The sequence below is a fragment of the Medicago sativa genome, chromosome 5 (genome assembly GCF_051527215.1).
Source record: "Medicago sativa cultivar Bolivia chromosome 5, Bolivia_mono, whole genome shotgun sequence".
Classification (NCBI taxonomy): Eukaryota; Viridiplantae; Streptophyta; class Magnoliopsida; order Fabales; family Fabaceae; genus Medicago; species Medicago sativa.
The window spans coordinates 3,439,968-3,467,841 of record NC_140753.1 but is presented as its reverse complement, the minus strand read 5'-3'; the positions used below and the strand labels follow the sequence as shown (position 1 = coordinate 3,467,841).

Below are 27,874 nucleotides of genomic sequence, written 5' to 3'. Positions count from 1 at the left end.
TTTTAATTTCTTAATTTTAGTACCCCAAGTTACGGTTGTTCTATTTGGCCCTCCAAATTTCGTTTGCTCGAGCTTAGTCCCCCTTTTTGCAATTTCTAGTCTCCGATTGACATTTTGACTAAGAACGATGTTGTGACATTTTAAACTAAAAATTTATTTACTTTTTAATAAAAAAAAATTGTTTTTAAATAAATAAATGTCAACGCGACCCTTACTGTCTTTCTTCTCCAACGGTTGGAAATTCATGTTCTCCATCTCCATTAATGTGCTTCTTCCTCTCTATATTCCTTAACATTTTTTTAATTATTCATTCTATATCTCATCATTGTCTACAATGAATTCATCATGCACTCCATCTAATTTTGTCAAGTTTCATCTTTTAGCTTTTGACAGATAACTCTGATTTTTTTTCCCTCATTGTCTACAATGAATTCATCATCCACTCCATCATCGTGTTACTAATTTATCATTGTTAGCAAAATAAAAAGGCCACATTTTGAGAGGAATCACCGTTGAACGATTGGTCACCTTTCTTTTCCATATCATTTATTTTGTGCAACCTCATATTGTATTTCTAATATCGATGGTTGAAAAAACGAAGATGCCACATTTTGGGAGGTATCGTTGTTGAATGACCACCCACCTCGTGCATTTGTTAGTCTCCCATTGACATTTTGAAAGAAAAATGATGACGTGACATTTTAAAAAAATTGTTTAAAAAAAATGTTAACACGTGACCTTTTAACCTCTTTCTTCTCAAATAGTTGGAAATTTACCTTCTCTTTCTATATTAAAACGTGTTTGTTCCTCTTTTTTTTCCTTCTTAAAACATGTTTCTATATTCTAGCCAAAGGATTAAACGCACTTTTGGCCCCCTAACTTTTATAAAACTTCCTTCAGTCACGGATAAATATCTAATTTTTGATGAATAAAAATACAAATAGGAGTAATGCAATCTACGGTGAACATGCAAATCATTTGGATATGGATCATTTGGAAGGAGTGTAACATGTATATATTTCCAAATAGATTGATGAGATGCTTAATAGGGTGAAACTTCATTCTTGGTGGTGGTTGAAGGCTCATCGATGTAATTGCTTTCTTGATTTTCATGCTTGGTGGACAAATTCATCGGCTTGTTTGGGATTCTTCACATTATAATGAGAATTCATCTGCTTGTTTAGGATTTTTCACATTGTAATGTTGGTGTCCGACTTTTGCTATGATTTTTTTATGTTAGGTTTTTTTTAGCCCTTATGTGCACATATTGTACTTAACTTGATCTCCTATCTTTTTAAGAATATATCTTTTTTGGTTTCTTAAAAAAATTACAACAAAGAAAATCGTCATCAAATAAAAGTAGTCTATGTAGAGATGTAACAATTATATTCAACAACTCCAAGCAACGTTTCTTTTGAAAACAATCGGAAGTTTATACATCTCCTACAACAATGCAAACAAATAACAACATGAGTCAATTTAAATCAAATAATATAATGGAAGAAAACTAATTGGCACTCCAATAACCATGAAAAAATTTATACAACAATAGTATTGTGGAAAAAAAGAAATAGAAACTTTTTTGAAAAAAGCATGGTATTGAAAAGAGGAAACGCACGATTATTTTTTTTTTTTGAAAGAAGGCATTGCACGATTTGGATTTTGGAAGTTTTAATTTCTTTGTTCCATATCTCGATTTATATATATTAATACTATTTTGGAATAAAATATCAGTATTAATTTGAATTCAATGCATTAGAACAAAATCCGTTTACATTCCATCATATTTGAGAGGTTTTGACTTTTGACGTATTGAAAAGAGGAAACGCACGATTATTTTTTTTTTTTTGAAAGAAGGCATTGCACGATTTGGATTTTGGAAGTTTTAATTTCTTTGTTCCATATCTCGATTTATATATATTAATACTATTTTGGAATAAAATATCAGTATTAATTTGAATTCAATGCATTAGAACAAAATCCGTTTACATTCCATCATATTTGAGAGGTTTTGACTTTTGACATGAGACAGTCATGGTATTTTAAATTTTTAAATACGAATTTTTAAAAGTTTAATTGATGGTCATTAATACTAAATCAACTTTAATGCAGAACCTTTAAAAAGATGACTCGTAAAAGAATTTTTTATTTTTATAAAATAAGTCTCATTTGTTTATTTGTTTGTAGTAGTATACACGTATTTGTTTAAAATGTAACCAAAAAATACATTTTTTTTATAGTAGTATATAAAGTGAAAAAAAGTGAGAAATTTGGATCATCTAAAAAAAGTGAAAGTGAGAAATTTGGACAAAATGAGTAATAAAGTGATTCTATATGTTGTCATTTTTAAATGGAAAACAATCAAAATGATTTTATTTTGACTTAATTGATTGAATTACATTAAATTGAATTAGAAAAATATTAAATGCTAATGAGGCCAATAATATGCCACGTGTATTATAGAATGAAGAGGGTTTGAATTGTTTATATTGTAGATGTAGATGTTTTTTGTTTCAAATTTTTATTTTTCTACAATTTTTTTGCACCATATCTTGTTTTTTTAAAGCTTGGATCCGAAAAATAATAATAATTCCAAAACTTTATTTTTTTCTGACATCAATTATATATTTTTTTAATTAGATTATTATATATTATCATATGCTTGTATCTTATTTCCATATTTTAACTTAAACAAATATTTTTTTGACAAGTTATAAAAAACAAAGACTTGTTTTAGTTCTTGAGAAAAATTATAAGACCTAATTTAGTCTCTGAAAAATATATAATTCACTTTTATATTTTCAGAAATATAAAGAGATACAACTTAGTCTCTACCTTCTTTACTTTTTTTATCGATGGAAGAAAGATAAAGGAAACAAAATAAGATACTAGCCATTTTTTTGAAAGATACCAGCAATTATTTAGTAGTATAGTATAAGAGAAAATTAAATAAAATCATGATAGGAAAGACATGTGTATTTATAAAATAGAATAAATATATTTAAACAAAAATTAGATATGATAAAAATAAAAAAATAATTATTTCATTACAATAAATATAAAATATATCATCCAATTCAGGGGAAGTCAAACATTTTTCAGTCAATGTAATAACCACAATTTTGATTGATCTCTATTTAAGTCTCATTGTTGCTCATACATTCAAGTATAAATTTCAAATCATCATAAAAAAAGTAAAGAAGCCACATTTCGACTAATCACGAGTTAAGTCTCATTATAGTTCATCTGATGTACAAGTAAGGTCAAACCATTGACATAAAATAATTAACAACAGTTTGATCAAAAACGAGTTAAGTCACACAATAGTTAATCTGATTCAGAAAAAAGCTCAAATATTTGTCAGAAGAGTAAGGCTAACAACACTCTCTTTTGAACACACTCCCTAATACTCACTCTCTTGTTGGTTTAAATCATTGTGAGTCTACACTTTGAAAATTGAACCCCCACAAAGTGGTGAGACATACATTGATTTCATCCAATAAATAAATAAGTGTTAACCACAGTTCGAGTAATCGCGAAGGCTCGCTATAGTTCATCTGATTCATAAAAAAGGTTTAACCTAGGTTATAAAATGATATGACCATATTTTAATGAGTAAACTACACTCCTCTACCTTGAAAGATGCTTGAATTACACTCCACTCCCCTCTTATGTTAAATATACACTCCCCCCACCTCTTATGCAAAACATATTAGAAAACATTTCACATTTAAAATGTATTTTATGTTATAAGTTATAAAATTAATAACAAAATATTTAAATTTAATCATCATTGACACTTAAATTACAAAGAAATGAATTATTTTTTCTTCTTAAATGGTGTTTTAAAATTTGTAGATATTGTAAAAATATTTATTTATGCTAAAATAGATTAAAGTGCAGTGCATTTAATTATTAAGGGAGGGGATTGTAATTCAAGCATCTCATGGGGGTATAAGTTCTATTTTTCAACGGAGAAAAGTGTATATTTTAACTCAAGAGGGGAGGGGAGTGTAATTCAAACTTCTTTTAGAGTATGAGAGTGTAATTTGCTCTATTTTAATTGATCGCATGTTGAGTTTCATTTTGGGTTATATGATGCAGAAGAAAGGTTGAACCTTTGTCAAAAAATAAAATCACAATTTAATAGATAAAAAGTTAAAGCTCATTATAATTCGTTTGATCCATACGAACGAATCATTATAGTTCATTCATCTGATAAAAAGTTAAGTCTCACTGTTGTTATATCCGCAATTTGGTAGAAAGGTCGAACCTTTGTCGGTGAATGAAAAAACCATCGTTCAGCTAATTAATGGATATAATCATTGTAGTACGACTTAATCGTGAGACTCCGTTAATTATAAGAACACTATTCTTAAAGAATCCTCAGTTAAGGTTCATTGTGAAGTGGTATAACATTAAAGCGTAAAGATCATTATGTGGGTATACTGATGATCACGTCTCACGGATTATGGTCTAATTTGATTCTCTCCGATTTTAATTTCGACGGTCTAATTTGACTTATTCAAAACAAAACAAAAAACAAAAAAAAAGTATATTTCAACAAAAATTAAAATTATACTTATTGAATTAATTATTTCATAGTTAAAATTTAAATTAAATTACGACGCTAAAAGATAAAAAGTGATAACTAGTTAAACATTATTTAATAATTTGGATCCAAAGATAATTTGGTGATATTTCTATGCTAAATAGAAAATAAAAATCATAGTAAAATAAAATTAACAAGAGAGCGACACATGTACATAAAAAATATAAATACTCGATTACTTTTTATTGAAAATATAAAATATATAAATTAACAAAAGAAACTAAAAGTAAAATAAAATTTGTATATTTAATATAAAATACACAAGTTCGGATACAATTTTACTATTTCAAACTTCTTAATATATGCAAGTTTAACATGTGCAAATTTGTACACGGTAAAAAAGAATCCATATACAAAAATCGAGTTCTATGATTTTAGAAATTTAGGTATTTTAAAATATATTTTTTAACAAAAATGTGTTTTAAATTCATTAATTGCATAACGTTTAGACCAATATCTTTTTTATTCTTATCAAAGAATATAATTTTTAGACTAATATATTCTATGTTAGGAAAATATAATGTTTATTTTTTTTTTGAAATATATAACGTTAGTTTTTTGACATGATGAATAAACATTATATATTTCAAAAAAAAAATATTTTGTGAATTTGTGAGAGAAGAAGAACCAAGATTGAAAAAACACTAAGACATAGTGTAAAAAAAATTCAAGAAAAAAAATGGTGTAAAAAAATTTGCAGAAAAAGAAGAGATGAAACAAAAAAATAGTAAAGAAAATAAAATAAAATATGCTTAAACAATTGAAATGAGATAACGAAAGATTTCATTAGATTTCTTGATTTAAAACATAAAAACTCATTAATTGAATGTGGGGTGAATATGTAAATAAAAAAAATATATTCAAAATATGTAAAATGTAATTATATGTTTGACTTTATTTAATGTAGTTCATATTGTTCATTTTAATTGGTCCACGTCAGCAGAGGGTATTTACCCACTAATTTGGAGAGGGTAATCTAGAAAAAACCATTTATAAGTGATATCAACAAACTAAATTTTACACCACTTACAAATTAATTTACGTTGCTGATTTTTATTGTGTTTGATAAATTACCAATAATTCTTCTCAAGTAACAAAAAAAAGTTGGCGGCAGACCTTCTCTTGTGTGGAGATGTGCCATGGATGGTACCCTCCAAAATTTATTCTTTTTAGGAGATAATATATATGATATATGAATATGATGTCAAGAGTGTTTTATCTTTATATATTACAAGTTTCTTCAAATGTTATCAATTGTATATACTATTTAGGAGGAGAAATGAGGGGTTTGGAAATAAATAAATAAAGAGCAAATGGAAGAAATAGATGACATTGAGAGGGGGAGGTTTTGGGGTTCATTTTTTTTCGTAATACAAAATCTTCCTCATTTGAGAGAACTAGAAAATTGTATTGGAGATGATTTGAGATTTGGAGGGTTTACATAAATTCTTTAAATTTATAAATTCTTTAAATTTAATCTATGTAGTTATATTATTCTTACAATTAAAAATATATTAATCATAAGCATTAATTTATCATTCTCTAAAAAATTACTCTTTCAAAAAATATGAAAGATTTTACAATTTTTCCTTATATTTTCAATCCTTTGCCTCTCCTTCCTTTCCTCTCCAAACTCTCGAACAAAGCCCTAATGGCACAATGGTTGCTAGTATATGGTCAATCTCCATAGCTGTCATTTTTTGTTTCCCAATTATATTATAGTTTATTATTAAAATGCGATAAGAAGATGACATATGGGGCAAAAGGAAGCGATATTAGCACTAAAAATTTGTTCGTTCAATTAAATGTTAACACTTATTATTAATATGGCATCAGCTAACATATTATAGTAGTCGGCAAGCATCTCTAACACGTAAACTCCTCTAGAAAAAAAACACGTAAACTATATGAAGTTAAAGGGAGTATTAATAATGTCTTCATGATTAATGGATATGTCATCTTCATGACTCGTTTATTCCGACTTTAATTGTTAAATATGCATATAGTGCCATAATGACTAGTACACGTAAAGTTCTCTCCCATTCCACACAATTCATAAATCTTTCTTATACATATCTACTTTTGTAAATTCCTATCATATTGGAATTGATACTTAAGTAGAGGTGGTTAGGAAACGTCTATAGTTTCTCCCCTTATAAATACAAGCATGTTTAGCTGAATATATATCAAGTAGAGTACTTAGGGCTTAAGAGGGGCATCATGGGGTTCTATTTGTTGATAAGTGGTTTGATCTTGTGGTTTGCCATGAGTAGTAAGAATAATGGTCTATTAGCCATAATGGATGAGGAATTAATTAGTAAAAGTTCCTCATCTAGTTACAACTATGCAGATGCTCTTGGCAAAGCCATCTTGTTTTTTGAAGGACAACGCTCAGGGAAATTGCCTAAAGACCAAAGAGTGAAGTGGAGGGGAGACTCAGCTCTCTCTGATGGCAAAACTCAAAATGTACATATACAAGTGACGTGACATTATTTATAAAAAAAGAAAAGTGACGTAAGATACAATTTAATTTACAATTTTTTTATCTATCTATTATTATAGTGAGATTAGAATATGGGATTAATTGAGTTAAGTTTTTAATGCATGAGGGGCACAATATGACTATATAAAAAGCAATATATATGTGTATTATTAATTACTGAATTTATTCATGTGTGACTTTAGAAGTAGTGATCAAGAAATCTATCAAAAGGGGGATTATTTTATTTTTTTTACAAGAATAAAACTACAACTATTAATTTTTACAAAAAAGTTATATAATATATGATTGAAATTAATTTTCATACACTATCAACAAACCAAAACCACTCATATGTGTAACTATAGAAATTTATAGCTAAAATAAAATGTTTTTAATAATTTGATGGTCATATGATTGATTTGCAGTCTAAAAAATATTTATACTAACATTGTATATAATATTTTGTTTGACCAAACATTGTATATAAATTAAACTTCATAATTGTATATAATAGTCTTCAACTATATATGTGCTTGAATGTTATTGCATGAGAGGGAGGTGACCAACCCCTCAGTGCCCCTCTCTCAATCTGCCATGATTATGACTAATTAAAGTAAAAAAAATATTATGATCGGAAAATAAATCCTTAATTACTTTACCTATGACTGATCATGTGTATTATATATCTTTGGCAGGTGAATCTGGTTGGAGGATACTATGATGCTGGTGATAATGTCAAGTTTGGATGGCCAATGTCATTTACAGTCAGCTTATTGAGTTGGGCTGCTGTTGAATATGAAAGTGAGATTTCTTCAGTTAACCAGATTGATTATCTCCGCCGTGCTATTCGTTGGGGTACAAATTTCATACTTCAATCTCACACTTCTCCAACCACGCTCTTCACACAGGCATGTTTCTATGGCCCTTTACGGATAAATAACTTAATTCACAACTTATAAGCTATTTTCACAAGCTATCTTGGAGAGTCTATGAAAATAAGCCGAAAACAGCTTATGAACATGTCATAAGTTTTTTTTCCAAAAGTTATTAACAGTCTCTCAGTGCTTATGTTAGCAGAGAAGCTCAAATAAGTCAGTCCAAACTTACCCTATATATCATGACAAAGTACTTATCAGTGAATGAAACATGTAGATGTGTGTACATATGCCTTGTGTTGCAGGTTAAATATTTGGTTTGTAATTAATAAGAATTGTTGTGATTGCTAGGTTGGAGAAGGAAACGCAGATCATCAATGTTGGGAGCGTCCGGAAGACATGGATACTCCAAGAACACTTTACAAGATTGATGCTAATTCCCCTGGAACTGAGGCTGCAGCTGAGGCTGCTGCTGCACTTTCAGCTGCTTCAATTGTCTTTAAGAAAAAAGACACTCAATATTCGTCGAAGTTGTTAAGACTTTCAAAATCTGTGAGCAATTCAAGTATCATATAGTTTATTAATTGATCAATTAGTTAAACAAACATTTAATAGTAATAACATATGTTTTGTAGTTGTTTGATTTTGCTGACAAGTATAGAGGCACCTACACGGGTTCTTGTCCATTCTACTGCTCGTACTCTGGTTACCAAGTAAGAAATTACAGCTTGTGGAAAAGAGAATATTTACAAACTAATAATTTCTTAGTATCATTCATTTATGGTTGTGATTTTTGAATTTTGTACCGAAAGGATGAACTGTTATGGGCTGCTGCTTGGTTATACAAGGCCAGTGGAGAAAGCAAGTACTTGAAGTACATCACAGATAACCAAGGTTGGAATCAGGCAGCGTCTGAGTTCAGCTGGGACAACAAATTTGTTGGAGTTCAAACATTACTAACACAGGTCTTTATATTTAATGACGTTAACTATACCATATAGTAACAATCTGATATATTTTTAGTAAACATTAGTTCCAAGAGAGAATTAACTCATTAACGTTACTTTTTTTTTTTTTTACTAGGAATTCTATGGTGGGAAGAAGGACTTAGCCAAGATTCATAGTGATGGTGAATCATTTATATGTGCATTGATGCCAGGAAGTTACTCTCTACAGATTAAAACAACTCCTGGTAACACTACAAATATAATATAAATAGTCTATCTTATTTCAATCAACATTAATTCATTATTGATGAAATGAGCTGAATTAGTATTTGCTATATTGTTAACTCAGGTGGACTTTTGTATACTAGAGATAGTAGTAATTTGCAATACACCACAACCTCAACCATGGTACTATTCATTTTCTCCAAAATCCTAAATAAAAATCATATTGATGGAATCCATTGTGGCTCTACCAATTTCACATCCTCTGAAATCAGAGCCTTTGCAAAATCACAGGTATTTGCACACTAATTTAATTGACTCTAAGACATTAAGCCCATTTCTTTATTTTGCTTCATAATTATTATAACTAAAAATTGAATGCGTACATAACATAGGTGGACTACATACTAGGTAACAATCCCATGAAGATGTCATACATGGTGGGATATGGAAGTAAATATCCAAAGCAATTACATCACAGAGGTTCTTCCATTCCTTCAATCAAAGTTCACCCAGCTAAAGTGGATTGCAATGATGGTTACACAGATTATTTCTATTCCTCTAATCCTAATCCTAATATTCATGTGGGTGCTATTGTTGGAGGACCTGATTTTAATGACCAATTTAATGATGCAAGATCTGATTACTCTAATTCTGAACCTACCACTTATATGAATGCTGCGTTCATAGGTTCTGTTGCAGCTTTGATTGCCGAAATTAAAACCGGGACTATGTAGTTTTTCAAAGTTGATTATGTGAAGGCTAAGGAAATTGAATAGTACTGCATAATTGATGCTAATTATCCATGTTAAGAAAATGTCATGTGTAAAATTATTACAAGTGAAGTACTAAAATAATTTGTTAGGAACATAAGGTTCATACTTCAAAAGATTGTAATGTAGTCTTTATTATAAATTATAGGAAAATGCTAATATATGGCCTTAGAATATTTGTTTAATGTAAAAAAAATATAGCTTTGTATTTGAAATTGTACATTATATTTTTAAAAAATTAATTTTTTTTGCAAGCATAATATTACTACTATTTGTGAGTTTGTTAACACGTATCTTAGAAGACAAGTTAGCATGATCCGCAATTAAAATGCAACTTCTTTGAGATGTTATTGCTTGTTACTATATATAATCAAATCATACCGGCCGTTTTCCTCTATCAAGTATCATGAGCTTGTGCAATACAGACCTAACATAAAACTCAACCATGGGACAGTTTATTCTAACTTTATTTTAGGGGTCAAAATATATATAGAAGTTGTTCGACTCAACCTGACCCAATTGAGCCAAACAGACCAAGCCAATTAGGCTCTAATTAAGGAGTATAGTCTATTCTAAAACACAGGTCTATCTGCTGGTTGGACTAAAATTAACAACTCTAACACTGACTTGATAAATTGAATATAATAAAATTGAAAAATGAGTACAAGGAAGGGATACTCAAATCCCACTATAACATAACAAGAAAAAGAAACAAAAAAGACAAGTACGGACAAAGAAAGGATCAAAACAAAAGTCCAACAACCCATAATAGAGGGTTAACATCAGTCATAAACTAGTTTGGCAAGAAAAAGATAAAGAACCGCAATCATACCAACACGATACTCCACAACTAAAAATAACAAGGAATATAAGGATCTTTCTCATAATGTAAAGGGAGGGTTCAATTATCCACTCGTAAGCTACAAAGAAATTCTAATGACTTACCCAAAAAATCACTTTTAAGAATGAGTGATATTCTTCAACAAACTCTTTTAATGCACTATCCTTTTCAAGGTGATATTTAAGTTTTTTCTAATACACTTCTCCCACCCAACATTATTAGGTTTTGTGTTGTATGAATTATGTGATAGATGACCTGATATATGCGATTTGATAGAGCACCCAACACTATCGTTTTAAGTTTGCTTACACAAACTAATGAAACCGTTAATTTTTGCTACTTTTCACAAACAATTTCGTAGCTTTCCTATATTACCCATAACTATTTATCTTCTTAACTCAATTATTTGTCTCTCTGCAATAAATAAGCAGGGACAATTTTGGTAAAACAAAATTTAATACTACTTTAAAATCTGAAAAATGACAAATAAAAATGAATAAAAAATTTCCGATAAAACGGCATTTAAAAAGTAACTAAAGGAGTAGGTGGTAAATTGAGCTTAAATCACCCCATTGTGCATAAGAATTGATTTGTGCAGTGTGACCCACTTATTTGAATTAACATGTGAAGCGCCACCTTATCTTAAACATGTAAATGTGATGTTGTTTTGAATAGAATGTGATTATATAAATTTTTCTTAGATCTTATTTATTTTCAATGTGAGACTCAAGTTTTTAATAGAATGTGATGTTGTTTTCATTGTTTGATAAATTAGTAAATGTCAAGTCAAGTGTTCGTGTAGGATATCTAAGAAAAAGGAAATTGATTTGTAGTACAACCGCACGTTAATAAGCGAATGCATCACATTCGATACTTTTCTCCATGTTTTGTTTTTCTTGCCAAATTCCTAATTTCTTAAGATTGAGATTTGTTGGATTTGCTGCAGTCAACGAGTGCACGCATTCATTTGTGATTACACGACCGTCCAATTGTGATTGGACGGTTCAAATTTCAAGCTCGATAATTTCTAATTTTAAAGAAAATGAAAATCTTCTTGAGATCTAAATCATATGATGATGATCGAACGATCACGTAGTGCGTACAATCACTTGATGCACCAAATTCTATTGTGATTTTTCTTTAAATAGATGAATGAATATATTTGAGGATAAAAAATTCATTTTTTTTTAGGATAAAAGTTTAAACTTGGAAGAAAATAAAACATGGGAATGAAAGTGAGATAGTTATGTGAAAATCTCAAATGCACCTTGAAAACAAAACAATAAACGTTTTTTTTTTTTTTTACAGAAACAAAACGACTGTCGTTTATGTATACCGCTAAACGACATGCAGTTATATTTCACCAGAAAACGATCACACTCTTCAGATTTGCGCGCCAAATCACAGTGTAATCAAAATTTCGAAAAACAATTTCATTTCCCTCTCTCTAATGGAAGATCTCCGAAATTCGTCGCTAAAGTTTTTCACCGATCAAGAGCTTTGCTACGCCGATATCGTTCCTCCTTCTCAGGTAATATCAAACACTCTTTCACACTTTCATCATCAATTCAATCCTCTTTCTAGTTTCTCTTTTAATAAGCTTCAATTTCATTTCGATTCATGCAGGTTCGAGCAAGAATTGAAGTTTCAGTTCTCAGTTTCCTCAAAATATTGAATGCATCAAACCCTGCTATCTCAGATTTGCCTCTGGTATTTTCATTATTTCCTTATTCATAGATTCGATTGTAATAATTCGCTGATTTTACGGTTTTAAGTTAATTAGTTCTAATTAACGGTTTTGATTTTTGAATTTGCATCTAGTATTTTCTTTTTGATTTTCGAATTTACTCTAGGTTAATAAGTTCTAATCGGTTTGGATTTTTTGAATTTGAAAGTAGCGTTTTCTTTTTTAATTTTTTTTTTTTTTGAATGGCGCGTTTTCTTTTTTAATTATTTCACGTTAGTTTTCACTGCTTTGTTTTGCTATCAACACACTCGCTCGAGTTCCTGATTGTGGCTTATTACTCTTGAAAAACTGAACAGATTCATGGAAAATTGAGCAGCAGTCGAGTGAACCATGGCTTGTTGACCAGATTATCATATGTTTTTCTCTCCAATGAGACAGAAAATTGGATAAACAACTTAGTTAGCAGCTTATAGCTTAAGTACTTATCATGATAAGTGCTTATGTATCGCTATAAACTATTTCTATAACAAGATATAAAACAAAGTTAAATTGTTTTTCGTATTAGCTATAAGTTGTTTTCATAAGCTATCATGGAGCGCTAATGAAAATAAGCTAAAAACAACTTATGTAAATGTCATAAGTTGTTTTCATATGTTCTTCCAAACAGTCTCACAAGCGCTTACGCCAGTAGATAAGCTCGCATAATTCAATCCAAACACACTGGTCTCTTGTGAGACCTAATGCAGCAAAAGCCAATTGTAATGATTTGATAATTCACCATTTTAGACTTTGAGGTTTATAAGTTCTAATAAAGAGTTTGAAATTTGTAAGTAGCATTTTGATTTTGATTTATTTCACCTTAATTTTTTTTTTGGCTTGTTTTTCTATCCACATACACACATTCCTGATTGTAGCTTATTACTCCTAAAAAATGAACAGATTCAAAGAAAATCGAGCAACAGTCGAGTGAATCATGGCCTGTTGACCGAATTATCATATGTTTTTCTCTCAGATTCCGTATCTACAAGGTCTCTTATGAGACCTAATGCAGCAAAAGCCTTTGTTAGGGGTAATAAAAACTATAAACATTGTTTTTTTTTTCTTATTTATTCTACCAATAATTTTTGTGTTTCTGAGTTGGAAATTTCTCACATGTAGTGTGGAAGGTGATGGAAATGTGCTATCAGATATTGCTTCAGGAAAAGCGTGTCACACAGAGGGAACTCTTCTACAAGCTGCTGTGTGATTCACAACATCTGTTCCCTTCTCAAAAGGACGTCAATAGGACAATCCAAGGTTATCTATAATCAGTTAATCACTGTCTTTCTTGTTTTTAAGTATGATTTTATGTCTTGGTGTTTTTGAAAAACTGAATTTTAATATGCGCCAAACAGATCTTGTAGCGTTGCTTCGGTGCAGCAGATACAGTCTTGGAATCATGGCATCTAGCCGAGGACTCATTGCTGGACGTCTGATTTTGCAGGTATTTTGTGAAGCCTTCATTCTAGGATATTGAAATCTCTTGGGACATCTTTGGATCAGCTTATTAGAGTTAATCTACGGTATAAACACTTGTAACATTTTTTTAGATTCCTTATGGAAGTAGCTTATGACATGTCCATAAGCTGTTTTAAGTTTATTTCCATAAGCTTTTTATGATAGTTTATGAAAACAGCTTATAGCTTATATGAAAACAGAATAATTTTATTTTATCTTTTGACTTTTGTTCGAGAAATAGCTTATACATAAGCACTTATATGATAAACGCTTAGGGTATAAGCGCTTAATTAAATTGTTTATCTAAACAAGTCTTTTTATATGGAGTTCAGTAGATTGTAGAGACGTATTCTGTATCACTGCTGAGCTTCCAATTTTTCATGTCTAGGAACCGGGCAAAGAGGCTGTTGATTGCTCTGTGTGTGGATCTTCTGGACATGCAATTTCTGGTGACTTGAATTTGTTAGATAAATTGATTCTAAATGCAGATGCACGTTACATTATAATTGTGGAAAAGGTGAGTTTGTTTGAAGTGATATTTCAGTGGCCAATTACATCATGCTAATTTGAAATGTTCCACATTTTGCCTAACAAAGAAAGATACGTTTTGATAACCTTTGCTTATGTTTAGCATGCAATATTTCAACGACTTGCTGAAGATAGGTTTTTTAATCAAATTCCAAGCATTCTTATCACAGCTAAAGGTTACCCAGATATTGCCACAAGGTACTCTGCACACGACTAGTCTGCAGTAACAGAATTAAATAACATAAAATTCTGATGTGAAGCTTTTAGAAGTTCTTCTCTCATCACATTTGATGATATACCATATCAGATATCGCATTATTACCCTTCTGATGGGTGCTTTAATGTCTAAAACTGAAATCTAAATGCAGATTTCTTCTTCATCGAATCAGTCGAGCATTTCCAGACTTGCCAATTTTAGCTTTGGTGGATTGGTACGGTAGCTTGCCTTTGTTCTGAATTACAACTTTATTCTGTAATTTAATATAGAAAAAAAACACTACTTTTTCCAATCTTGTTAAAAATCTTCATAATTTGGATCTTAACTTCTCACATTTAAACTTCATCATGTACAGGAATCCAGCTGGATTAGCTATACTATGCACCTTCAAATTTGGAAGTGTAGGAATGGGCCTAGAGTCATACAGATACGGTAATCTTACAAGATCATTATAATTTATATCACAAAGCACTCTCACAAGCTCTAATATGTTGGAATAAAGCACCAAATTAATATGCTTGAATGAAACTTAACCTTGAGGAATTTTTTATTTGCATTATCTAGCTTGCAATGTCAAGTGGTTAGGACTACGGGGGCATGATCTACCCATGCTGCCTGATCAATCTTTCGTTCCATTGAAGACAAAGGACCTACAAATTTCTCAAAGCTTGATGACCTCGAGAATCTTACCGGTAAACCATTCAAAACCTCTGAATGCAGCCCTTACTATCCTCATTCTTCAATCTTCAGGCCTGATTAGTTATTTTCACTTGTCACTTTCAGTAACATATTATGCTGTTTCAATGAACCATATTGGCTTAATATCTGTTGGTTATGATTTTATACCTTATGCTAGATTCTACATGAGTTATGCATTCTTAAATTAGATGCTTAGACAAGAAACAAGTTTGCACAAGAATTGTGTATCTATAATATTGGTCCTGCACAAGAACCAGTCCATAAAAGAATCATATGTAAAAAGTAATGTGCATCTCTTATGCTTTCTGAATATTTTCTTCAACTCATAAATTAACTAAATGGTTCTTAACAGGAGAATTACAAGGAAGAGGTCACTTTGATGGTTGAGAGCGGCAGGAGAGCTGAAATTGAAGCCCTATACTTTCATGGATATGATTATTTGGGGAAGTACATAGCTAAGAAAATTGTACAGTCCGATTATATATAACTTGTACTCAATAAACAATAGTATAGTTACTACAAAATAAGAAGCCAATGTTGTATAAAAAAAACCGGGTCTTGCTAACACGGGTCAAAAACACATATTAAGGAATTCAAAACTAATTTCGTACTACCTTTTAACTGTCGTTTTTATTGAAGAATTTTGTTTATATTATATATGTATTTATCATTTTTAAAGTTCGATATAAAATTAGCTATTACTTTGTTAATAATACAGTTAACTATTTAGGATTTAATTCATATACATTGACATTGTAAATATTTTTCAAACTGCCGGTTGATCACAACTATTGGATTGCAATAGAAATTTGGCTTTAACTATGTTTACGTAAAAAATCATATAAAGTGTGAATTGTGATTGATTGAGAGTATCAAAATTAATCTCAACTACTTATTGCACTGAGGAAAATATGAAGGAATTATGGAGAAAACGACAAATACTTGTATAAAAAATAATAAAATTTGTTAGTTTTCTAGTGTGCATAACAATCTTAAAACAACAAGTACAGGACCCAACAATGACTATTAAATATCAAAATCTATTGCAACACTTTTCTGAATAAAAAGTTGATATTCATAGAAAAAGGAAGTTAATCATAGTAGTACAAACCATCACTAGCACGTAAAACAATATACACACATGTGACGTTCAAGGGGAATGGCTATTGTTCATTTCTTCGTGATTAATATATAAGTATACCATCTCCATGACTCATTTACTATGACTTTAATTGTTATATATTCACGTCAAGTTACCCCCCATTCCATATTTTATAATCTTTCTCATACACATTCACTACTTTGTACATTCCTATCCTATTTGAGGTAATGGTAGTTAGGCATAGTTAGGCAACTGACATATTTTTTTCTACTATAAATACCAGAAAGTTTAGTTGAAAATCATGCAGAGTTAGAAACTTAATAGAACCATCATGGGGTGCAGTTTGTTGATCAATAGTTTGATCTTGTTATTTGTCATGGGTAAATGGAATGGATTATTAGCCATAATGGATGATGAATTCATTAATACAAATTCCTCAGCTAATTATGACTATGCAGATGCTCTTGACAAAGCCATCATGTTTTTTGAAGGACAACGCTCAGGGAAGTTGCCTAAGGACCAAAGAGTGAAGTGGAGGGGAGACTCAGCTCTCTCTGATGGCAAGACTCAAAATGTATACAAATATACACGACATGACCTAAAATTTAACCACAATTTTGCACTAGGCTCAATATAACTTTATACAATGCTCTATATATGTGTGTTTTTTTATATGAATTCTTTATGAACAATCATGTGTCATTGACAGGTGGATTTGGTTGGAGGATACTACGACGCGGGTGATAATGTGAAGTTTGGATGGCCGATGTCTTTTACGGTGAGCTTGTTGAGTTGGACTGCTGTTGAATATGAAAGTGAGATTTCTTCGGTGAACCAGCTTGATTATCTCCGCAGTGCTATTCGTTGGGGTGCAGATTTCATACTTAAAGCTCACACTTCGCCAACCACGCTCTTTACACAGGTCTAATTCTATATATCCTATGATAATGTATACATTTTAGATAATATAATGTATACATAATGTGTGTGTGAGTTGTGTTGCATGTTGATAAGTTTTATAATCAAATATCGTTGTGATTGCTAGGTGGGAGATGGAAACGCAGATCATAATTGTTGGGAGCGTCCAGAAGACATGGATACACCAAGAACAACTTACAAGATTGATTCGAATTCCCCTGGAACTGAGGCTGCAGCTGAGGCAGCTGCCGCTCTTTCTGCTGCTTCAATTGTCTTTAAGAAAACAGATATCAATTATTCATCCAAGCTATTAAGCCAGTCAAAATCTGTAAGCAATTCAAGGAACATGTTTTATTCTCATTCATGAATCATGATGATCAATTGGCTCTATAATCCATTGATCAAGAGCTGATATTTCCATTTTGATTTTATATAATTAAACTTAAGGCCATTCAAAAAAAAAAAATATAATTAAACTTAAGAAACAAGTGAAATTTGCATTAGAGTTTTTATGTATTTAATTTAACAAAATTTACTAATAATTAAATATGTTTTGCAGTTGTTTGATTTTGCTGACAAATATAGAGGTTCTTACTCGGGTTCTTGCCCATTTTACTGCTCGTACTCTGGTTATCAGGTAAGAAATTACCTCTTGTAAAAAATAAAACATTTAAAGACTAATAATTATTTTTTCATAGATCATTCATTTATGGTTGTTATTTTAAATTGTGTATGAAAAGGATGAACTATTATGGGCTGCTTCTTGGCTATACAAGGCTAGTGGGGAAAGCAAGTACTTGACGTACATCACAAGTAACCAAGGTTGGAGTCAAGCAGTGTCTGAATTCAGCTGGGATAACAAATTTGTTGGAGCTCAAACATTACTAACACAGGTACTTATATTTATAGTTAAACCATTAACTACCATATAACAAAACTGTATTCTTTAGTAAACATTAGTTCAAAAGGAAAAATTAACTCATTAATTCTAATTGTTTTTCTTTCTTCTTTCTCAAGGAATTCTATGGCGGGAAGAAGGAGTTAGCCAAGATTAAGACTGATGCCGAATCGTTTATATGTGCATTGATGCCAGGAAGTAGCTCTCTACAGATTAAAACAACTCCTGGTATATATGTATATATATATAAGTTACCTTTAATGATTAATAATACATATAACATACAGTCAATCTTATTTCAATCAATGGTGGAATGAGCTCAATTAGTGTATTATTTTTTGTTAACTCAGGTGGGCTTCTGTATATTAGAGATAGTAGTAATTTGCAATATACCACAACATCAACCATGGTGCTATTCATTTTCTCCAAAATCTTAAATAAAAATCATATTGATGGAATTCAGTGTGGCTCTGCCCATTTCTCCCCCTCTGAAATTAGAGCCTTTGCAAAATCACAGGTATATATACTAATCTGGTTTTGCTTCTAAAATATCAAACTCATTGGTGCATAACTAAAACTTGAATGTGACATTACATAGGTGGACTACATATTAGGAAACAATCCCATGAAGATGTCATATATGGTGGGATATGGGAGTAAATATCCAAAACAATTACATCACAGAGGTTCTTCCATCCCTTCAATCATATCTCAACCTGCCAAAGTGGGGTGCAATGATGGCCAGAACTATTTCTCTTCATCTAATGCAAATCCTAATATTCATGTGGGTGCTATTGTTGGAGGACCAAATTCTAATGACCAATACAATGATGCAAGATCTGATTACTCTCATGCAGAACCTACCACCTATATGAATGCTGCTTTTGTTGGTTCTGTTGCAGCTTTGCTTGGTGAAACTAAAACCGAGACTCTTCGATTTTCTTGAATTGGTCATGCCAAGGCTAAGGAAACTGATTAGTACTTCATAGCTGATTGCTAATAATTTATCTCCTCCATATATATGTTAAGAAAGTCTTACGTCTGAAGTTATTACAAGCGAACTAGTTAAATAATTTGTAAGGAACGTTAAGTTCATACTTCAAAGGACTTTATTATTGTCGTTATTATAAGTTAAAATCTCACTTCTATTCTGAGTTGTTATTACATGCTCTTATAAAATGAAATCACAGGAGTCGTGTTCTTTTATCAATGAGCTCATATGTTTACTTGTGGAAAAGGGAATCTGGATACTGATTATTGCAAAGATTAATTAATTTTGAAATTTATAAACTTAAATAAAATAAGTCTTTAATGAGACTTTTGAAAAGAAAAATAAAATATTTAAGCCACTAGAATTGTTAGAGTGATACGAGATTTGCGTTGCATGTATATGATCTTAGGTTAAAATCCCATTGCCAACATTGTACATAAAAATTCAAACATTTAAAGACCTGAAGTTGAACTTTTGACAATGTATTTCTAATCATCCGGACTATGTATGTATGATTAAGTTTGCTATAATCCATTTGAAAAATATGTGATGAACACCCAAACCCCCCAACAATATAATGAGAGAATCTCTAAAAAAAAATATAATGAGAGAGAAATAGAAAATGTGATGTGATAGATGTGATATGTTAGCGATGAGATAAAAAAAGAGATAAAGAATAAATAAATAAATAAATAAGATGTTGAAACATTTGTCAAATTACTTGTTAAAACATGTTCTTAAAAAAAAATTAAGTTGGTTAACAAATCATCCTAGACTTTCAAAAAAGTTAGACTCAAATCTAAACTTTTTGGGACTAAGTCAAACTTAAATCTTACAAAACCTAATTCAACCTATCGTATTTTCTGCCCTTATTGTGAGTTTGGTCTTGGATGGATGTAGGGCTTGGTCCCATTTTTCGTATCAGATCATTGAATCTACACCTGCAATGCTTAATTCTGTTAAAAAATGTAATTAATTCAATCGAGTAAATGATTATTAGTACTCATTCAACTGACAAAAATTAACAATATAAAATGATTTTATCATATGTGTGATTTTCCAATGACTCTTATCATTTTATCTATCAACAATATAAAATGATTAATCCAATTCATAATAAAAATTGTTGTTAATTCAACTTCGTAATTATTTTCAACATGTTCTAAACTAATCATGTATTTAACTGAATTAAACATAATTTTAGATTTAATTAACCACAAGTTAAATGTATAAAGAAAGGAAATTGGGTATCCATTAAAAACATTTATTGTGGATGATTTAAATATATAATATTTTTTGGTAGATGTATGATTTAAATTTAAACCTTTGACTAAAGAGAAATGATATTTTGATAACCACTTTTTGACAACTTTTGGACAACTTTCTCTCTCATACTCACATGATGTTGTTATCCTCTCTCTTCCTTTTTCTCTCTCCATTGTTTTTGACCAATAAGAAGTGAGAAAAACAAGGTTGTCAACAAAGTTGTATGTCAAAATATCATTACTCTTGACTAAAATACAAATTCAGTGTACACAAAAGATTAACAGAATATACCAATTCTGTGCCGCTCAAATATAGTGTCTGAAAACTGAAATTCACACCATTTTTTCACAACAGTAATCTCCTTAACTTCAACAACCAACCAACCAACCATGTCTTCATCTTCTCTAACAGCATTTTCTTACTCCTTCCCATTCACAGCATCCCTCAAATCTTCTCACCCAATTCCATTCTCTTGTTCTTTTCCTCTCAAACACCATACCCTTCATCTCAAATCATCACCATCACTGTTTGTTTCACCTTCAGGAGCTGCAACACCCACAACCTCAATTGAAATCGACAAATCCCCAATCTCAGCTACTCCTTCAAAGGTTCTTCCTTTTCGGGTTGGCCATGGTTTTGACCTTCATCGATTGGAACCTGGTTATCCTTTAATTATTGGTGGAATTAATATACCTCATGATAGAGGTTGCGAGGCTCATTCTGATGGTATTCATTCTATCTAACCATGCCCCTTTTCATTTTTATAATCTTTTTTACATTTCTCCGAGTTAATAGTCATTTTGATTCTTAAATGTGTGAGACACTGTCACAATTGTTCTTCAATGTATAAAGATTTCAACAACATACATAAATTTGTCTTTTTTGTTAGTTAGTTAGTTAGTTAGTGAATATTTTCTGGTCGTCAATTTAGTCCATAAAATTATTAACGAAAGATACACTCTATGCTCTTTTTGTAATTTCGAAATATATAGGGACTATGACTCTGTTTGGTAGCAAGTAGTGGATAGTGGATAAGTTAGTTGATAGTGGATGGACTTATAGCAGATAAGCTAGCTGATAGTGGATAAACTAGTGAATTAAATTTGTAGTGTTTTGAAAATTATACGGTATAAGCTATCCATTGTAAGTTTGTGATTAGGGGCCATTTGTTTGGATTGGCTTATTTACTATGAAACACGGACACTCCACAAATTAGGTGTGTTCCGGTGTCGGACACGCTTCGCTTCCTACACTGGCACATATGATTACACTAAATTATGTCATTTTCTCAAAATTATTATCGACATCGGTGTCATGTCCCGTGTCCGTGTCTATGTTTGTGCTTCATAGCTTATTTTTTAGCTTATGAAAAATAGTTTATGCAAATAAATAAGTTGTTATGTTAATTCATAAGTTCTCACTAACGAAAATTGTATTTTCATAAGCCGTTTTCTCATAAACTATCTTGACGAGCTTATGAATAATACATAAAAGCTTATTTATTTTCATAAGCTGTTCTGGATAAGCTAAAAAATAAGCCAATCCAAATGGGCCCAAGATCTTGCCAACAACTCTATACCAAATTGAGTATTTACTCAATTTTTTCATTTTTTTTCTGAGTTTGAACATGATGATGAAATATGAACAGGGGATGTTCTGCTTCACTGCGTGGTTGATGCAATTTTAGGGGCTTTAGGTCTTCCTGATATAGGACAGATTTTTCCTGATTCTGATCCTAAGTGGAAGGGTTGTGATTCTTCGGTGTTTGTCCATGAATCTGTGAGTATATTCTACATAAATATCTTCCTTCTACTTTATTTTCTCAATTGAAATACAGTATGATTTAGGCCTTAGTGTAATTGTGTTTTCAGTTTTTCTAATGTTGTTTGAATTTAGGGAATATATTAATAGGTTACCAAATGTTCACCGTAATGATTTGTTTGTTCTGTCACAAATTGTAATTCCATTTCAATGAATTATTCATGGACACATTGCATATTGCTTTCAAGTTATTATTATGCAGTGTTAGAACTTAAATGGTTGCTAAAGTATAAGCATGATAGGAAGGTATGCCTTGCAATCAGGGACAGTGGAATGGAAAGACATTGTCATTGTTCGGATTGTTAGAATAAGATGGAATGAAATGAGATATCAAATGCATTCCATCTGCTACATCTATTTTTCATTCTTCTAATTTAGGGTGCATGGATGAAATGACATGACTTTATTATTGAACGAGTTTGGTACGTACGAGTTTAAGAAATCATGAAATTATTACTGAGTTAAAAGGGTAAGGACTTAGAAGAGATTAGCGCTTTGGTTAACAGTGGAAATAATGACATGAGTTAACAGGCTACTGATTAGCTTGATGAGCAGAAAAGCAGACTGTTCATGTACCAATCATATACCTTGTATGTATATAAGGGAATCAGCTGTGTTCAGTTTTTTTAAAGGGGACGGGAGAAGAGAGGAAGGAGAGCAAAATCTCGCATAATACTATAACATTATAAATAGACTAAATTAACCTTAAATACCACACGAAATGTTAAAATGGTGTAAAATCTAAATTTGTATGTTCTTTTCATTAAAATTACTCATATCTCCGTATTATACCAAACAAAAAAGAGAGATGTTTTTATTCCCCTCAGTTAGAACCGAATAGACCTGTAGAGGCGGGTATGCATGCCAGCTCGCACCAGTCAGCATAGGCCCATATTTAAACTGATTGGTTTGCATAATCCCTTATTTAAACAGGCATATATTTAAGAAGTTCGCATACATATGTGAGTTCAAAAGGCCGGTCTGCCTACTAATGTGCATGTTTTACTTTTCCTTGTAAAAAAATTTTTCGGTAATTTTCACTTGAAAAGTAACTTAAAAATTGTTTTTCTTTTTTATGTAGATATATGGGTTGATTTGCAAAGTTGTTCATCAAACCCATTTAATCCGGTGTCACAAACTAACATACATAGGATCACAAGGTCAGCTATTTAACTGGGCACAAATTTACATCTCCCAAACAACCGTTAGCCCTTGTACTCACCTCAACATACACACATGATACACCTCAAATATGTCATTTCCGAAGAAAAAGCTTTTATTCACTCTACAGACAGTTAGCATGTGAAGTGTGACTTCCTATTTTAAACAATTCAGATACAATTCACATCTGAAAAATGAGTAATTATTCTAACAAGCTCTATCAATTTAAGCTGATACAGACCAAAAAGTAGAGAATGAGTTCAAGGATATTACAGTAAGAAAAAATTACCTAACAGTATTCAGAAGTGAGATTGTGCTCTATCAGTCAAGTGTGTAACAGGGTAATTGATAATGTCTCTTAACCAAACAAAACTTTGCTATTTTTTTTTTTTTAGTTAAATTTTTTGCTAGTTATTGAATAAGTAAACTGTGACCTAACAGTGACTCCTCTTTTATTGTATTAATTTTGGACCCTGCATTTACCATGTGTTTAGCAGTTATTAAACAACATTTTCTGTGATTTTCTTTTGACGTATGATGGTTGTACAAATTATATTTGGTTACTGAAAGTGTTTTCTTAGGATTATGATTAAAGATAACGCTGTATCTATACTTGATATTTTTAGGGTATTTTATAATATGTTATGATTTTATTACAGGTCAGACTTATGCATGAGGCAGGTTATGATATTGGAAATTTAGATGCAACATTGATACTTCAGAGGCCGAAACTAAGCCCACACAAGGATGCTATCAAGGCCAACTTATCTGCACTGCTTGGAGTTGACGCTTCTGTGGTAAATATAAAGGCAAAAACTCATGAAAAGGTTGATAGCCTTGGAGAAAATAGAAGTATAGCAGCTCACACAGTTGTTCTTCTAATGAAGAAATGACAGTGGAATCTGGAAATATTATGAGGTGCATGAAAGAATAATAATAATTAATGAAATTACTGTAAATTTGAGTAGATCATGTTATATTGGCTGCTAGTATACTGCATTGTGTCTATACAAAATCTTATAGATTGTCCGGGCTGCTAATCATTGTTTTAATGCTTATGTCAAATTTTGTAACCATTTTGGTTGTTGTGATCATTGCTTTAATGCTTATGCCAGAATTTTCTACCATTCTAGTTGCAGTATATTTTGGTGTTAAAAGGGATCACTGTGTTGGTTTAAACGGTGGATAAAGTAATTTTATTTTTAAAGTAAGTGTTCATGATAGGGAGAAAAATATTATTATATTAGGGAGATGAGTGAATCATTCATGTGACCCAATCCTAAACCTTGCCCTTCAACCTGACCCACATACTTGGGTGGTTCACTAAACCATTAGGGAAAATGATCTCTGGCATATTTTAGTGGAAGAGAGAAAAATATTCACTGAACGGAAGAAATTTGAGCGTAAGAGTAAGGGGATATGTGAAAATATAAATGAAGGTTCTGGTAAGCTGAGAGATTATGTAGTGAAGGCAAGACACCAATGTAGAGGAATAACACAAGCATGGAAGAGAAATCATAGAAGAATGCAGAAAGTGGAGAAACCAGGAAACATGGCCCGAAGAATAGCACCTCTCAGTTTCTTGCTTCGCAAAAATCACAGTTGAGTTGCCTAGGAACAAAAATGATTAGTATTACGTGTTACCAAACTTGTGCAGAATGCTCCATGGGCATATGGCTCCGCTCAATGAACTAAGTAGCGGCCTAGAGCTCGCGAAGTCTAAGTAGCCTAACTTGAGGGCCTGTGAAAGCACATATGTCCACATGACTTAGATATAAGATCCACTGGAATAACATCTAGAAGTCAGTTATGATCGTAATTCAGCTCCATGTGTCCGAATGAGCAGCTGGCTTGGTGGAAACTGTTTCGAAACAATATCAAGCATGTCCTGACACATTACCAAACATCAATTAGTCGATCCAATCACAGTCTCAAACTGGCTATTCCAATTCATCATATTGTGAAGAAGTATATGCTAAGTGGATGCCTTCAAATTTTCAACTAAATGATGGTTAGGTCGTTAACTCGTTGTACGCTGTTATGGGGACTCATTATGTAAGTTATGTTTGCCACTTGTTTAAGGTACCCAGTTACTCTATACTATACTTTACCCATTTCTCTAACGTTACTGAAATGAGCTTTAAAATGTTTTCAGATATACCATTACCACTCTGTCATTGACGCCATTAATTTCGATCATCCACGATCTTATTTACCTTTTCAACTAAAAGCTTCTCCTTTTTGTAGAGTTCCTATACATGTGCGAAGGTTCGTGGCCAACAATGTTTATGTCAACTTACATTTTGAAGGAATACATTCAGTATTGAAAGTTTTCTTTCAAACTTTAAATTTGAGTAAATGATCAATCACCCCTGAAATTGTAACTTCATACAATTACCCCTTGTAATATGTGAAACCTCAAAACCCCCTTGATTTTGTTAAACGTCTGTCAAAATTGGCCCCTCCGTTCATTTTCGCCATTTGACCCTATGACGTGGCCGTTAAATGCACACATGGAGGGAGGAAATGGCTAATATATATATATATATTTAAATGCTTTTTTTGTTCTTCCTAAAATTTATGTGTTATTGAAATTGGCGAATACCTCCCTCAAATTTAACACTTATATACAAATACTTCCCCTAAGTTTACAAGAAAAAGACAAATTGGTCCCCTACGTGAAGGACACTTAAATGTGTTGATGCAACTTCAGTTCAACAATAAAATAAGTCTGAATCATAATTTAGCAAATTAACTAAATACATCAATATCATAATTGGAAACATTATCGTCCAATTTAGCAAGATATACATCCAGTACTTATTTTATTTTGCTTGTATATATCCTTCACCCCTTCATTCAAGAGAGCAGGTTCAAGAACTAGTTGATCATATGAAGAGAATGCTTGTGTGGATGGTTGTGACAGTGAAAATCAATAAGTAGATCAATAATTTAATTACGATTCGTATGCTTTGTTGCTTCTTCATTTTCAGTTTGTGCCTTTGTGGTAATACATTCTCCAGAAATGCAGAGTATTTCTCACCTCTGAGATGGTCTCAATAAGTGAAAGGTTTATTGATTATTGGGTTAAATAAGTTTTTCATCCTTATAAATATAGTGAATTTTTGATTTTAGTCCCTACAAAATAAAATTGAATATTTTCATCCTCACAAAATTTATTATTTTGTTTTTGGTCCTTAATGGCCAATTTATGTTCATATGAATGTCAAAATTATAACTCTTTTATGATCAAGATGTATCCATGTTATGTCCGTTTATTATGTGCAACTTTCATATATTCATATTATGTTTAAAAAATGTCAAAAAGCTGTCTAAATTATATCCTTTAGGAACCAAAACTAACACAAAAGAATTTGTGAAGATGAAAACATCTCATTTTATTTTTTAGGGACTAAAATTAAAATTTGCTATATTTATAAGGACAAAAAACTTATTTAACCCTTGATTATTTTAGTCAGAAACTTCGATAATTATGACTGAATCAAGTTACTATAATGGTCTCACTCACATTTGCATACATGTCACTTAACATTTTTTTATAATGTCGTCATTTTTGTTACAACTTCCACTTTGTTCCATGAGCTATGCTTTGAATTTCTCCCATTACACAAATGTGAGATGATGTGCTTTGTGTTAATATGCACTTGAACATCTTAGAACCAGACATAAGATCATATGGAGTAATAAGAAATGTGAGATCATGGAAAAAAACAAAAGTATAGCTGTCATGTGTGCACTTAATGGTCACGCCATAAGATCAAACAACAAAAATAGATAGAGGGACAAATTTGACTGACATTTAACAAAATCAAAGGTTTTTGAGGTTTCGCAAATTTCAGGGAAATAATTGCACGAAGTTATAATTTCAACGGGTGATTGATCATTTACTCCCATAAATTGTGTTATTTTAGACAAAAAAAAAAATCAACGTGTCAGGAAAAAAGGGAGCAAGATATATGTATTAAATTAGAACATTCTTAATTTAATTTCTATTTTTTTTACTAAATTGAATTGAATTTAATTTAAGGGTTATTGCCTCAAATTGACCTATACAATTTAGACGAGGTCTGAAAATAACTCATGTAAAAAACATGCACCCGTGTAATTTTGAATCATTTATCATTCATATCTTACTCTTATCTCGTTGTAAAAGGTTAAAGAGACCGAAAATAACTCCCATATAAAGAGTTTAAATATGAAGAATTCAAAATTGCATGTGTGAAAATTTGTAATTTTTTTACATAGACTATTTTCATATCTTGTTATTTAAGGTATTAACCTTTAATTTAATGTTCTAATTAAAAAATTTCTTGTAA

At 31.1% G+C, this 27,874-nt stretch overlaps 4 protein-coding genes across 4 annotated transcripts; all 4 read left to right on the top strand.

Moving 5' to 3' along the window:
* The first annotated feature begins 6,709 nt into the window (after nucleotides 1-6,709).
* LOC146919209 (endoglucanase-like) lies at nucleotides 6,710-10,165 on the top strand. Its single transcript, XM_085712462.1, has 8 exons — nucleotides 6,710-7,078; nucleotides 7,790-8,002; nucleotides 8,321-8,521; nucleotides 8,605-8,682; nucleotides 8,782-8,934; nucleotides 9,053-9,161; nucleotides 9,266-9,432; nucleotides 9,534-10,165. Exons 1-8 carry the CDS (start codon nucleotides 6,833-6,835, stop codon nucleotides 9,873-9,875), a joined length of 1,509 nt encoding a protein of 502 aa, XP_085568588.1. The 5' UTR covers nucleotides 6,710-6,832; the 3' UTR covers nucleotides 9,876-10,165.
* Nucleotides 10,166-11,975: 1,810 nt separating this feature from the next.
* SPO11-2 (sporulation 11-2) lies at nucleotides 11,976-15,990 on the top strand. The gene is made up of 11 exons (XM_085712464.1): nucleotides 11,976-12,283; nucleotides 12,379-12,462; nucleotides 13,379-13,508; nucleotides 13,598-13,735; nucleotides 13,834-13,922; nucleotides 14,325-14,453; nucleotides 14,568-14,662; nucleotides 14,833-14,895; nucleotides 15,037-15,113; nucleotides 15,246-15,373; nucleotides 15,733-15,990. Exons 1-11 carry the CDS (start codon nucleotides 12,203-12,205, stop codon nucleotides 15,865-15,867), a joined length of 1,149 nt encoding a protein of 382 aa, XP_085568590.1. The 5' UTR covers nucleotides 11,976-12,202; the 3' UTR covers nucleotides 15,868-15,990.
* A 26-nt stretch (nucleotides 15,991-16,016) lies between these two features.
* Nucleotides 16,017-19,508, top strand: LOC146919207 (endoglucanase-like). The gene is made up of 8 exons (XM_085712463.1): nucleotides 16,017-17,056; nucleotides 17,192-17,404; nucleotides 17,528-17,728; nucleotides 17,960-18,037; nucleotides 18,141-18,293; nucleotides 18,418-18,526; nucleotides 18,649-18,815; nucleotides 18,897-19,508. Exons 1-8 carry the CDS (start codon nucleotides 16,814-16,816, stop codon nucleotides 19,242-19,244), a joined length of 1,512 nt encoding a protein of 503 aa, XP_085568589.1. The 5' UTR covers nucleotides 16,017-16,813; the 3' UTR covers nucleotides 19,245-19,508.
* A 1,303-nt stretch (nucleotides 19,509-20,811) lies between these two features.
* On the top strand, nucleotides 20,812-24,664 carry ISPF (isoprenoid F). Its single transcript, XM_085712460.1, has 3 exons — nucleotides 20,812-21,281; nucleotides 22,204-22,334; nucleotides 24,197-24,664. The coding sequence occupies exons 1-3, from the start codon at nucleotides 20,945-20,947 to the stop codon at nucleotides 24,428-24,430; spliced, it is 702 nt and encodes a 233-aa protein (XP_085568586.1). The 5' UTR covers nucleotides 20,812-20,944; the 3' UTR covers nucleotides 24,431-24,664.
* Nucleotides 24,665-27,874: the final 3,210 nt, after the last annotated feature.